Source organism: Hemicordylus capensis, chromosome 17 (genome assembly GCF_027244095.1).
Source record: "Hemicordylus capensis ecotype Gifberg chromosome 17, rHemCap1.1.pri, whole genome shotgun sequence".
Classification (NCBI taxonomy): domain Eukaryota; kingdom Metazoa; phylum Chordata; class Lepidosauria; order Squamata; family Cordylidae; genus Hemicordylus; species Hemicordylus capensis.
Genome location: NC_069673.1, coordinates 14,604,066 through 14,615,784, shown reverse-complemented (window position 1 = coordinate 14,615,784; position 11,719 = coordinate 14,604,066). Strand labels below are relative to the sequence as shown.

The window sequence follows — 11,719 nt, the reverse complement described above, 5'->3', positions numbered from 1 at the left end:
GCCAAGGCTGGCTTCTTCGTCTGTGCTTTTCTGTTTTCTTTGCGCCTTCTCCTGCAAGCAGCCACCAAGAGCAACGATTGCTTCCACTTTCCCCCCTTTCCTTCGACACTGAGAAAGGCAGGTGGAACGGGGTAGGCCACAACTCCAAGGCGGCTTGCCAACCACCCACAACCCCTCTTACCCTCTGCAACACCCTTTCGCCTCTAGGCTGGCATCTGAAGGGCTGGGCAGGCAGCAGCCCAGGGAGACAGAATTGCCCTTGGGACTCTTGGTGGCTGATCCTTGGTGTAGACATCAGAAATGTGCTGTAGAGCAGAACTTGTCCACATGCCTGCACTGAGCAGAGGGTTGGATGAGGAAACCTCCCAGGTCCTTTCCAACTCTCACATTCCATGCTTCTAGTCCTCCAGATGGTTTCCCAACAGCAGCCAGCCAGCTACCTCTGCAAAGCTCACTAGCGGGGCATGGCAGCCCTCTCCTTGTTTGTCCCTAGCATCAAGAATTCAGATGCAGACTTCCTCTGAGCAGAGAGGTTCCATTTCATGTATTACGGCTCTTCTCCAAGGACTTGGTTCTCCATGAATCAGCCTAACTCCGCTCTTTGAAAAACAATCTCAGTGAAGTGGTCATCGTCACGCCTTGTGGTCGTGGGTTCTGCGAGTTAATCTCTACTTTTTAATGGTCAACCACCCAGAGACACAAGTGGTTTAGAAATATGTTAAATAATAAAAATGAGACACTGGGTGAAGTACATTCTTGTTGTCTTGGGCTGGGTGGCATCTCTGCACCTCAGCCTAGCCTGCCCAGATTGTGCTCAGACCTCCTGGAGGAAAGACAGGAGAAAATGCACCACGAGGCCAGCTGGGTGAGCTTCCCTGGCACTCCAGGGCGGCAGGCAGAGGGCTGACCCCAGGTGAAGCCGAGGGCCTGCTTATGCCAGGGCAGCCTGGCGCTGCTCCGTCACCGGAGACAGACTGGGCCGAGGAGGAAGTTGTGGCTTTGCCCCTTGGCAGGCAAGGCTCTTCTGTTGAAATATTTGCTAAGGAAGAGCTGCAGCTCCGCCCGGAATTAACTGCAAGCTGGAGAAGCACGGCAGAGCAGCCGAGGGAACGGTTGTGCAGAACTTTGTTGCGGGAGTCCGAGTGACTGAGAAGGGGCGCCTCTGAGTCTTGACCAGGGAGCTGCCCTGGGCATCCCCTGGGCGAGAAGCAAGTGGTCTGAGCAGCAAGGCTGGTAGTGCCGTTCAGCTCAGGAAGGAGGCTTCTCTGGTGAGTGCTCTTCATGGCTGGGGGCAGGAGGAGCCGGATCTTCCTCTGGCCAGCCCAGGGCTCTGGCATTCCGGGCTGCAGAAGGCTCGTGGTGGCCACCCTCCTTGGCCTCCTCTTGCCACCCTTGCTCTCTTCCACCTGCCCCAGTGTTTGCAGCTGCTCCTCCGGGAAGGTGGACTGCGTGGAGCACCAGCTGCGTTTTGTGCCCGACGACCTGCCCGCTAACGCCACCGCCATCCTGCTGGACTACAACCGCATCACGGCCCTCCGGAACCGCACCTTTGTGGCCCAGCGCGGGCTGCACCAGCTGAGCCTCCGCGGCAACGCCCTCGTCAGTCTCCAGTGCCAGGCGCTGTTGGGCCTGGGCGAGCTCCGGGAGCTGGACCTGAGTGGGAACTACCTGAGCATCCTGCAGCCGGAGACCTTCTTCCCCGTGCCGGGCCTGACGACGCTCAACCTGGGGCACAACCGGCTGCTGCAGCTGGAGCCGGAGCTCCTGGAGGCTCTGCCTCACCTCCGAGTCCTGTCCATCCACAGCAATGGCTTGGTCGCCCTCTCAGCCGGCCTCTTCCAGAGCCTGCCCTCTTTGCACTACCTCAAGCTGGATGGGAACCCCTGGATGTGCTCCTGCGCCATCCAGCCTCTCTCCCAGTGGCTGGCCGACCACACAGACAAAGTCCCAGGTGAGCGAGACCCAGGGAAGTGGGCAGAAAGCCTGCCTGCCGCTGCTGACCTACCCAGAGCCCAAATGCATCCACCCCGGGGTTCTCAACCTTGCTTCTCCGATGTTGCTGGACTACAACTCCCATCATGCCCAGCTGGGGGGTGGGGGTGGGGTTGCAGTCCAGCAGCGTCTAGGGACCCGAGGTTGAGAACCCCTGTGTTACCCCGCAGTCAACATTTCTAGAGGGCACTTCGAATAAGAATACAGCCAATATTCATATACCGCTTTTCAACCAAAGTCCCCAAAGTGGTTTAGAGAGATGTAAATAAACAGACAGACTCCAGCAACAGCCCCTGGAGGGATGCTGTGCTGGGGATGGAGAGGGCCAGTTGCTCTCCCCCTGCTCAACAAAGAGAATCGCCACTTTGAAAAAAGGTGCCTCTTTGCCCAGTTAGCAGGGGAACTTTGCATGATGGACATTATGGTAGGAGAAGCCTCCAGCCCTAATCTGGGAGTCTGGCGCTCTCTTGCTCTCGATTTTCAGGCATGTGTCAGTTAAAAACAAGGTCTAGGGCAGGGCACTAGATCGTGAGCTGAGCCCCAGCTGGGTAGGACAAGCTCACCCTACCCAGATTCCATCCCCAGCTTAGGTAGGGAGGAAAACCATCCTACCAGCTGGGGCTTTGCTTTCCACCAAGCTCCCTGCCTCTGACCTCGTTTTTAACTGAAACATGGTCAGAAATTGGGAGTGCGCAGAGCTCCCCAGTTTGGAGAGGCCTCCCACCCTCAAGTCGATTGTGTGAACAGCCCTTAGGAATACGAGGCTCTAAACTCAGGGTGCTTTTGTGGGAACAAAGTTGCTTCCCACGCACCGTCCGAACACAAGTCTGCAGGGGGGGGGGGAGTTCCGATCTCATGGTTGCCTGTGAAAGAACTTCACATTTTTATTTTACTGCGCGTCTACATGCTGTGGCATTCACAGTAATCCCATCTCTGTTTACAGTTTACGTCGTGTTTTTAAAACCTGAACTAGTTTGACCAGATACAATAGTGAGATGGAAGAGAGGAGGAGGAGGAGGGCATGGTCAGTGATTCTGTTGTAGGACCTTCCACTCCTTTGAGAACAAACTCTCTCTCTGCCTCTGGCTTAGATGTCCAAAGTTCTGGCCTGAAAAGAGATCACTGGAGACCAGGGCGTCTAGTGAGTTTGTTACAGATGGAAAATGCAGATTCATAGTGCCCATTTGTTTCATGTGAGGCTATGGAACCATGCCAGAGCTCCCAAGGAATCCTAGGAACAGAGGAAGCTGCCATATACTGAGCCAGACCCTTGGTCCATCTAGCTCAGTATTGCCTACCCTGATTGGCAGCAGCTGTCCAAGCTTTTAGGCAGGAGCCTTTCCCAGCCCTACCTGGAGATGCTGCCAGGACTGAACCTGGGACCTTCTGCCTGCCAAGCAGATGTTCTGCCACCGAGCCATAAGATTCATCTCATAATCTGCACAGAGCACCTACTGAGTCAGATCCTTGGTCCAGCTAGCTCAATATTGCCTGCACTGACGGTCAGCGGCTCTCCAGGGTTTCAGGCAGGGGTCTTTCCCAGCCCTATCTGGAGTTGCTGCCAGGGCTTTCATTGTCACTTGGAGGGCATTTGGGTATTCTGCCAGGTATCGAAATAACCTGGGGTGTCTTTGACCGGAAGACAAATTGAAGGATAAAAAATGGACCGGGGGGGGGGGGTTGTGATATTTGCATCTTGTCAAACTGCATGTGACATAATCCAAACTTCCTGTATCCATTTATTCTTGTAAAAACAGTGGCGGGGTGCAGGGATTAGATTAGGAGTGCAGCGTGAGGGGATCCCACATTTTCCTCCAAACTGCACCCCTCTCGGAAAGCAGACATTAGTCAGAGAGAGACAACTTCCTGGCAGGATTCCCATCATGTTTATTGGGGGGGGGAGGGATGGAAGTCAGGGCACTCAAACAGATTTCAGCTGCCACAGAGACTGGGATCACTGTCTTTCTCTCTCTCTCTCTCTCTCTCTTTCTCCAACCTCCCCACCCTCTTTCTCTTTTCCAGAGGTGCAGCTGGTCTCTTGCAGGCTTCCGGCGTATCTCTCCAACTACCCCATAGTTGACATTGGCAACGAGTCCTTCGTTCACTGCCAGGAGCCCTGGCTGCAAGCCCAGGACTATGCCTTTTTCCTGCTGGTCGGCCCGTCCACCTTCCTGGCCAGCGTCTGCCTCTGCGTCCTTATCGGCTCGCTCGCCGTGGCCCGCACGAAGATCATGGCGGTGTCTTCCATCCGCCCGGGGACCCTGGCCAGGCGTGCAGAGCGCAGGAGGCCACGGTAGCCCGCCCCGCTGGGCCTGCCCAGTGCGGCCGCCTTTCCTTTTTGCAAAGGGCTCTTCAGTCTCGGTCGCATTTGCTCCACGAGGGCCCTGCGGAGCGGGCCACGCTTCCTGCTTTTATAGAGAGCGGTTAGGGCTGCCCTAGCTGGGAGCTAAAGTGACAGCCGAGGGCCAGAAGGTGAGAATGCAGAACGCCATCCTGCGGTCAGCATAACAGGTGCAGGATTGCATCTGGGGGCAGGTCTGTATCTGGGCACCCCGGACACTCGTCGTACAAGCGTTGGTGGACGGAACGTGCGAATGGGCCTCAAGTCTGCAGCCAGCCAAGGGTAGGCAGGCCCTTCAAGTCAGGACATACACCTCAACTACAACACAATTCCGCAGAGCTGAACTCTCCCACCCGGCCGGAAGGCTGCCTGTTTTCTCTCAGTCGCCCATCGAGGTCGCCCTCTGTGCTGCCGATCTCTTGCGGTGCCTTCCAGCCACAGGCCTATCTGTGCCATAGAAACAACAGTGGGGCGGGGAGGGGGGGGGGCGCAGAAGGGGCAAAGTCGTGCATTGACGGGTGAGCCAGCTGGGACCCACATATTCGTTTCCTTCTGGCGAGTCTCTGGCTGGGCTGCAGGCTGGTCCCCGGCGACGACCCGGCTTCTGGCTGGGGAGCCCCGGAGACCCCTGCAGCGAAGACCCCGCCTGTTTGGGGCATCAGCACATGGCTTGGAAAGAGAGGCTGCTGCTGCTGCTGCTGCTGCTTCGAGGCAACCCAGAAAGGCGCTCGGGCAGACGCTGCTGCTTGTGCCGCCGCCTTGACATCTAGATCTGAGCGGCACCTCTGCAGCTGCTCCCGCGGGGAAGGAGGGTTCGGGTTAGAGAGCTGCGCTGCGCGCCGGGGAAGGAGCCGCCGCCGCCGCCGGCTGCGCCCTCCCTGCCCGGCCCCAGCTGCGCCTCATCTAGACTTGAGTGCCGGCCCTCCACGAGGATCCGGAGTCTCTCAGAAGACGCCTTGGCAGGCAGGCGCGCGCCCACCCACCTACCCGGGTGCGGCGGCAGCAGCAGCAGCCTGCCCTGCTGGGTGGTGCGTGGCACCAGCCCAGCCCACAGCCCTCCTGGCTCCGGAGTCCCCGTCCAGCTTAGCCGGCGGCGCCCGCGGCTGCTCCTCCTGGCCTGCTGCTCCAGCCGGCCCGCCGGACTCTGCTGCGCCCGCGGCGCTTGCTGTAAGTGGGGGGCTTCGGCTTCCTCCTCCTCCTTGCCGGGCGGCCCTGCCTGCCAGCAGCCACCGCCTTGCAGGCAGCAGCCGGAGGGAAGGAACAGGCGGCCCTGGGCAAAGCAGCGCTCGCCATAGGGGCCCTGCGCGGGCGCAGGAGCCGGGAAAGGAACGCCGCCTTTGCGGGACTGTGCCCGGCCCAGCTCTAAGGGGCTCCTCGTCCTCCTCATGTGGCGCCCGCTTGGCCTACACGTCCTGGGCAACCCTGTGTGTGTGTGTGTACTCAGCCCTCCACCAGGATCCTTCTGCGCTAAAGGCGTCTCAGATGATGCTGGGCCCCTGTATACAGGCAGCAGCACGGATCCTGTGCACATTTCCTGGTCTGGCCTGCCATTTTTTAAAAAAACTATTTTGCTTTTTGCTAGGCTAGGGCAGGGACAGGACCCAGGATGGTCAGGGGCCCCGAGCGCCTTCCTTGGGAGGCGAGGCTACAGCAGCTGGGGCTCTTTACTTTGGAAAAGAGGCGATTTTACCTCGAGGAGACAAGATTGAGGTGTATAGAAGTAGGGTGGAGTGGAGAGGGTGGACAGAGAGAGGAATTTCTCTCCCTCACATACAGCACTAGAACCCGTGGCCATCCCATGAAACTGAAGGTTGGGAAGTTTAGGACTAGCAAAAGGAAGTACTTTTTCACATAGTGCATGATAAATCTAAGCGTGGGTGGCGTACAAGGGGCTTAGACAAATTCATGGAGGGGCCGCCTCTCAGTGGCTACTAGGTTGCTGGTTATAGGCCACCTCCAGCCTCAGAGGAAAGACGCCTCTATAGAACTAGTTGCAGGGGAGCGGGCATGCCCTCACCTTGTGCCTGTGGGCTTCCCCGAGGCATCTGAGGGGCCACTGTGGGAAACAGGATGCTGGACTAGATGGGCCTCCTTGGGCCGGATCCAGCAGGGCTGCTCTTGTTCTTACCTGAAGCACTGTCTTCTGAACACTGACATGAGGACTCTGGCGTGCTCACAGAATCCAGAGAGGGCCAATGTTGAGGACAAAGCTGAGAAAGATCTCTGAGAAACTGAATGATGTTTGGCCGAGAATGATGAAAGCAAATTGAATAACACTAAACGTCTCTTGCACACTCCTAATGGACACACACAGACATCTCTATCATCCCTATGTATTCCTGGGAGAATATCCTGAGCTGTGTTGCAGAAACATACAGAAACCCATAGCATGGTTTATAAATAAACATGATTATTATTCATAACAATTGGATACTGATGCCCAGTTAAAAATGTCTTACACACGCCCATCTATTTACAGAAGAACCCAGTGTGATTCTGGGTGTGTATACAAGACTGCACAGGTTATTAAAAAAATAAGTCCTGATTAATGCATCAAGAACAACAGTTCCTCCCCTCCCCTCCCTGATCCGACTCTCAGAACTGTGAGCCTGAATTAGAATCCAGATGTCGGGATGGGCCAAAAGGGCAGGAGCAAAAAAGCTACCTGGTTGCCGTTCCTTTTGTGTGTACAAAAGCGGGTTTGGGGTGTGTTCAGCTAACCCATGCCCAGTGCGCTTCAGTGGGCAACCCAGGCTAGCATTGCTCTACAATGCATCACCAGGGGAGGAGTGGAACAATAAAAAAAAAAGGCTTGCACTAGACTGAAAAGCAGGGAAGGTGATTTCCATTCTGTTGCTGGACTATAGCCATGTGTTTCGTGGGGGGCTGCCCTCATTGGCTGTTGGGAAGCTTTGGTTGCTGCAGAATGTGGCAACGGATGGGTGTGAGGTGCTGGGATCAGCCTTGATTTTATTGCCATCTTGCAAAGAAGGAAGATGGAGAGAGCAGGGCTAGCCAACCCAGAGATCTCCCTGTGTGTGAGCGCGTGTAGCGGTGCGAGGCATTGAACCTGAGATTTGCAGCAAACCTAACACACTAGGATTACCCTGGACACAAGAGCAAACCCCTGCATCTTTTTTGTTTTGATTTTGCCTCTGCATTAACTGGGATTAGATGTTTTCCACCACAAGTGTGGTGCTTACCTGTGATGCCTGCCAACCACAGTAGTCAGACAAAGACGCGGACCAACACACCCTGACCCCGAAGGCTGTAAGGTTTGGGTTAACGGGTTTTTTCCAAGGTGGAAAATGCTACGGCTGTGGGGTCATTTCTTCTACCCTTTCCAGAAGAGAGGGGTTCATCGGATCACTTTTCTTTTGGGAACCGCACCTGTATGGTGTTTAATCACCTGGGCAGGTGCTGCCGACCAGATGGCTGAGTTTAAATATTGCAGGGCTCACGGATGTAATTCCCCAAGTTTGGAAGGGTTTACAATAGCAAAGATCAAGATAGATATCTTGCCGCTGGGACACAGAAGGGCCAAAGCTCAGGGACAAGCTTTGCATGCAGATGGTGGCATCTTTGGCTAAAAAGCACTTTACTTATAGTATCTTCTTGATCCTTCCAGCCACCCTGTCAGCTAAGGCGAGTATTATTGTTCGCATCTTGCGGCTGGGAAGCTGAGGCTGAAAGGGAGCTCTTTGTCTGAGGCCACCCCATGTCACTTCATGGCAGAGGAGAGAGCCTGAACTGTGGAGTTCCTGGTCCATTGCTCAGTCTCTTCAGAGCCAGGAAGCAGGCGCGCCGGGGGGGGGATTGCACAGTCCTGGTTCCAGCCCATTTTTTGCAGTCAAGCCTAGAGCCAAAAAGGGTTTGTGTGTGGAGTGCACAGAGCTCAGAGCCATCATGGATGCTTCTAAAATGGGATGTTTAGTCTAGAACTGCCACAGCCGGTTCACCTGCTCTTCACACCAGGTCGCCCTCCATCCGTTACCTCTACTGGTATTTTCCCTGCACTTGTCAGCTTATTAAAGCAGAAAAATCTCTCTTTTTAGAACAGGAGTACAGCTGCTCTGTGACTGCATGGGTGGACTGCTGGTAGCATTGCCGTCCCACTTTTTTTTATCGGTAGGTGCACTTTTGTTACGTTTGCAACATGGACAGGAGGGGGTGAAAGGGGTGCTCGCGTGGACTGAAGCCAGCGCAAAGCACCCAGGTGTGGAAGCACCAAGGCAATTCAGCTTGCGACTCAAAGCCGCAAAGTGCCTTCTTGAGGCTTCTCAAACCCTAGAGAAACCTCTCTTTGTCGCTTTTGCACTTCCAAAGGTAGCCAGGAGATGGGGCAGCTGACAGGACGGTGAGGGACGCTGCTGAGTGGGGCGGTAATCATCTTGGCAGCTGGAGCTAATTGCCTTCTCAACCCCCCCAACTGATAGAACCATGCGTCAGAGAAAAGCAAAAACTGAGAAAAGCTTTGCTCTGGATGCAGGTCACTGTGTTTAAAACCTTCCTTAAGCCTAAAACCTCAGCCTTGAGTGCTGTCTTTGTGACTATTTTGGAGGCTGTCTTGGACAACGTGTTTGGAAAGTCAGCTTATATATAACGGTCATAAATAAATATCCCATCATGCTAGGCTGCATAGTGTGATGACTAAATCAGATCTTCTAAGCCACCCTGAGTCAGTTAAGCCAATGAGTAAGAAACCCTACTGCAGCCATAATTATGGACAAACCAAACTTTTCCAGAGCAGGGATCTAGGAGATACATTTTCCCAGACCGTGCAGGATGTACAAGCTGTGTGGCCAAGTTATGTCCCAGAATCTTCAGCCAGAATTCAGCCAGAGGAAATGGAGACGATCTCCATTCACCTTAGGTTTTTTACGTTCCCTGCTCTTCTGAATATGTGCTCCCAAACTGGGTGGGGTGGGCAGCAGAACAGTCCTTTCAGAAAAAATTGGAAAACAGGCAGGGAAGCAGAATTTCCCCAGGGAAGGGACAAGGGTGTCAATAAACGTTATATGGGCAAGATCATGCCAACTACAGCCAGAGAGAGCATCATGTGTCCTATCGCTATTAAAGCTTCCTCTCTGGATGACGGATGGTTGAGGCAGAGATGGACATTTTCTTTGCTATGTACAATGACCCATGAGCATGAACGCCCCTCCAGTCCTCTTACGTGGTGTAGAAAATGTGGGAGAAAGTAGACGTATGAAGGTCCGCACATGCATATATGATACAGACTCTCTCCTCACGGCAAAGGAACCCAAGTCCGCTGGATAGGAGTGTGCGGTCCACCCTCGCACGGCCGACGTGCCACTTGGAGTCGCCTTCTCTGTTGACGTTGCCAAGATCAGCATGTGGAGGCTGCCCACTCTAAGGGGTCTGGCTGCTCCAAGGCCTCGTGTTCTATAGGTTCACCCCGATGCCCCAGGATGTCACCTGGCCTAGGAAGAGCAGGATTCCAGGGGCAGGAAAGCAAGGACAACGGGGGCGAGAAAGCAATGTAGACGCTGCGGGCGGATGGACGCTCTGTGTCTCTAGGAAGGACCCATCAGAGTCTCCATTGGTTTGTCCCTTTGGAGTCGGCCCGGTGGTGATGGCACCCAGATGTCACACCACGGTGCTGACCGAGGGGTCGGAGAGGTTGAGCTGCCCAGTGATGTCAGTGGGATGATACTGCTGCAAGAGACAAACAGACAGACAAAGAAGGCGGAGGCGTTAGGCAGGGCTTGGCCTGGCCACCCGGCTCACTCAGTCGAGACGCATGCCCCTATGGGAGATCGCTCAGGGATGATGCAAAGGCCGCAGACCGGAGAGGCAATCAGAGCTTCGGCGGACGGCCCTGCCGCCAGGGCCGGGAATCTCTGCCGCTCACCCCTGGTGAGAGCGCTTCCTGCAGAACATGGCAGCTGGGCGTCTTTGTCTCTGGCCCAGGTGGAACCACAAGACGGACAGGCCCCCGGAAGTGGCTTAGGCCAGCCTACAGAGGGGCCGCTTATTTCCGGAAGTTCTAGCGGGGCTCGGCACAGGAGGTCCCTCCCCCACGGCCCTGTAGCCTCCTTCCCCTTGGAGTGTGCGGCATTCCCCCCCACTCCTGGTTCCAGCGACCTAGAATTTGGATTTAGCGGCAGGTGAGTAAAGAAATGCACGACTCAAGTTTGTTCGGTTTGTGATAAAACTGAAAAGACAGTTGTTAGGTGAAAATGCTGACATATGTCATGTGTTAGAGACAAGGCCTGCGATTGGGTCTCTGCTGTCCCTGCCGGAACGGGGTCGGTGCCAGCCCTGGAGGAAGGCCAATCAGTTTGCTCTAGCTGTGGCATCGCAGAAGCAAAGCCCGATTTTGTCGCCATCCTTCTCTATCTGCCAAGAAACTCCTTGTGGGAGTGACACTGCATCCACCCTGCTCCTTTCCCTAGGCGTTGGAAACCCAAGAGAGTTGGGGTTAATTTTTAAAGGAGATGCCCAAACCAGTTGCACTCCGCATTGCAAACAACCTTTGCTCTGCCCGTTACCGATGGCCTGCAGCCAAGAATACAGATGAGGCTGTTGTGTGTGGGTGCCCTACGGTTACAGGTCAGACTTTTGAAAATCTCCGCGGGGCAGAACTACAAGATTCTTGATCTCCCGTCGGCCTTTGCTCGTCTTTGTGTTGCCAAAGACCAGCGGCATGCGAGGTGTCCCAAGTGCACAGAAAATCCTTGGCCAGAAGTCAATGTCTGCTCAAGCCAAGGCCAGATTTGGTTTTCAGCCTCCTTGCTGGTTCTCGCCGTGGGGCAGAGCAGAAGGTTGTTGCTGAGCTTTGCCCGTGGTGTGGGCCGGGTTTTTTGTTCTGCATTTTGTTTAGCCCCCTTTGGCTTGCCCCTTCCCGATCTGCCTGCTGGGACAGCAGAGAAATGCATCATCTCTAAGGGATTCCCCGGAGGACAGGGAGGGCTATATGACACCATCTGGTGGCCCTTTTCCACACGACTGCGCTGGAGAGCCAACCCCCTCCTTGGATGCTGCTCCAGTGGCCACCGAAACCAGTGGCCCGTGGTGGCCGGATTCGGCCCACTTGACTCTACCCTCTATGTCTCTTTGCACACCCGAAAGGAATGTTCAAATCCGACTCTTCTTCCCCACCTGCTGACCTCCAGGCCCCCTGCCCTTCTCCCCTGCCCTTCTCTTTGCGGTCCCTGCCTCACGCTCCCTGGACATGGCAAAACCCCCATCATACAGGACTTGGGATACAGGACAAAAGCGAATGAACATTCAGAACAAGAGCCCACCCTGTGCTGAGCAGCTCCTGAAGCCGGGGATTCTCTACAGGGCTATCTGCAGCTCACGGATTCTGGGCGTGGTGACATCGCGGGGCTGTCTGTAGGGAGCAGGCGCATCAAAGGG

General features: G+C 55.2%; 2 protein-coding genes across 18 annotated transcripts in view; one reads left to right on the top strand and one right to left on the bottom strand.

The window, feature by feature from the left end:
* The first annotated feature begins 147 nt into the window (after positions 1–147).
* On the top strand, positions 148–4,889 carry LRRC26 (leucine rich repeat containing 26). The gene is made up of 2 exons (XM_053282709.1): positions 148–1,951; positions 4,015–4,889. The coding sequence occupies exons 1-2, from the start codon at positions 1,282–1,284 to the stop codon at positions 4,287–4,289; spliced, it is 945 nt and encodes a 314-aa protein (XP_053138684.1). The 5' UTR covers positions 148–1,281; the 3' UTR covers positions 4,290–4,889.
* Positions 4,890–6,723: 1,834 nt separating this feature from the next.
* The window catches only part of GRIN1 (glutamate ionotropic receptor NMDA type subunit 1), a 47,747-nt gene continuing 42,751 nt past the window's right edge, over positions 6,724–11,719 (bottom strand). For 7 of the 17 annotated variants that reach the window (XM_053282684.1, XM_053282686.1, XM_053282692.1 and 4 more), the window contains one exon: positions 6,724–10,012. In XM_053282684.1, coding sequence (XP_053138659.1) covers positions 9,944–10,012 — 69 coding nt within the window. In that variant the 3' untranslated portion in view covers positions 6,724–9,943. Of the gene's footprint in view, positions 10,013–11,604; positions 11,694–11,719 lie in introns of those variants that run through there. The other 10 variants (XR_008312847.1, XR_008312850.1, XR_008312849.1 and 7 more) reach the window with 5 other exon arrangements.

Coding starts and splice junctions, on each gene's coding strand:
- LRRC26 (XM_053282709.1), top strand. CDS start 1,282: ATGGCTGGGGGCAGGAGGAGCCGGATCTTCCTCTGGCCAGCCCAGGGC. Junction 1,952..4,014: donor CCACACAGACAAAGTCCCAG/GTGAGCGAGACC, acceptor TCTCTTTTCCAG/AGGTGCAGCTGGTCTCTTGC.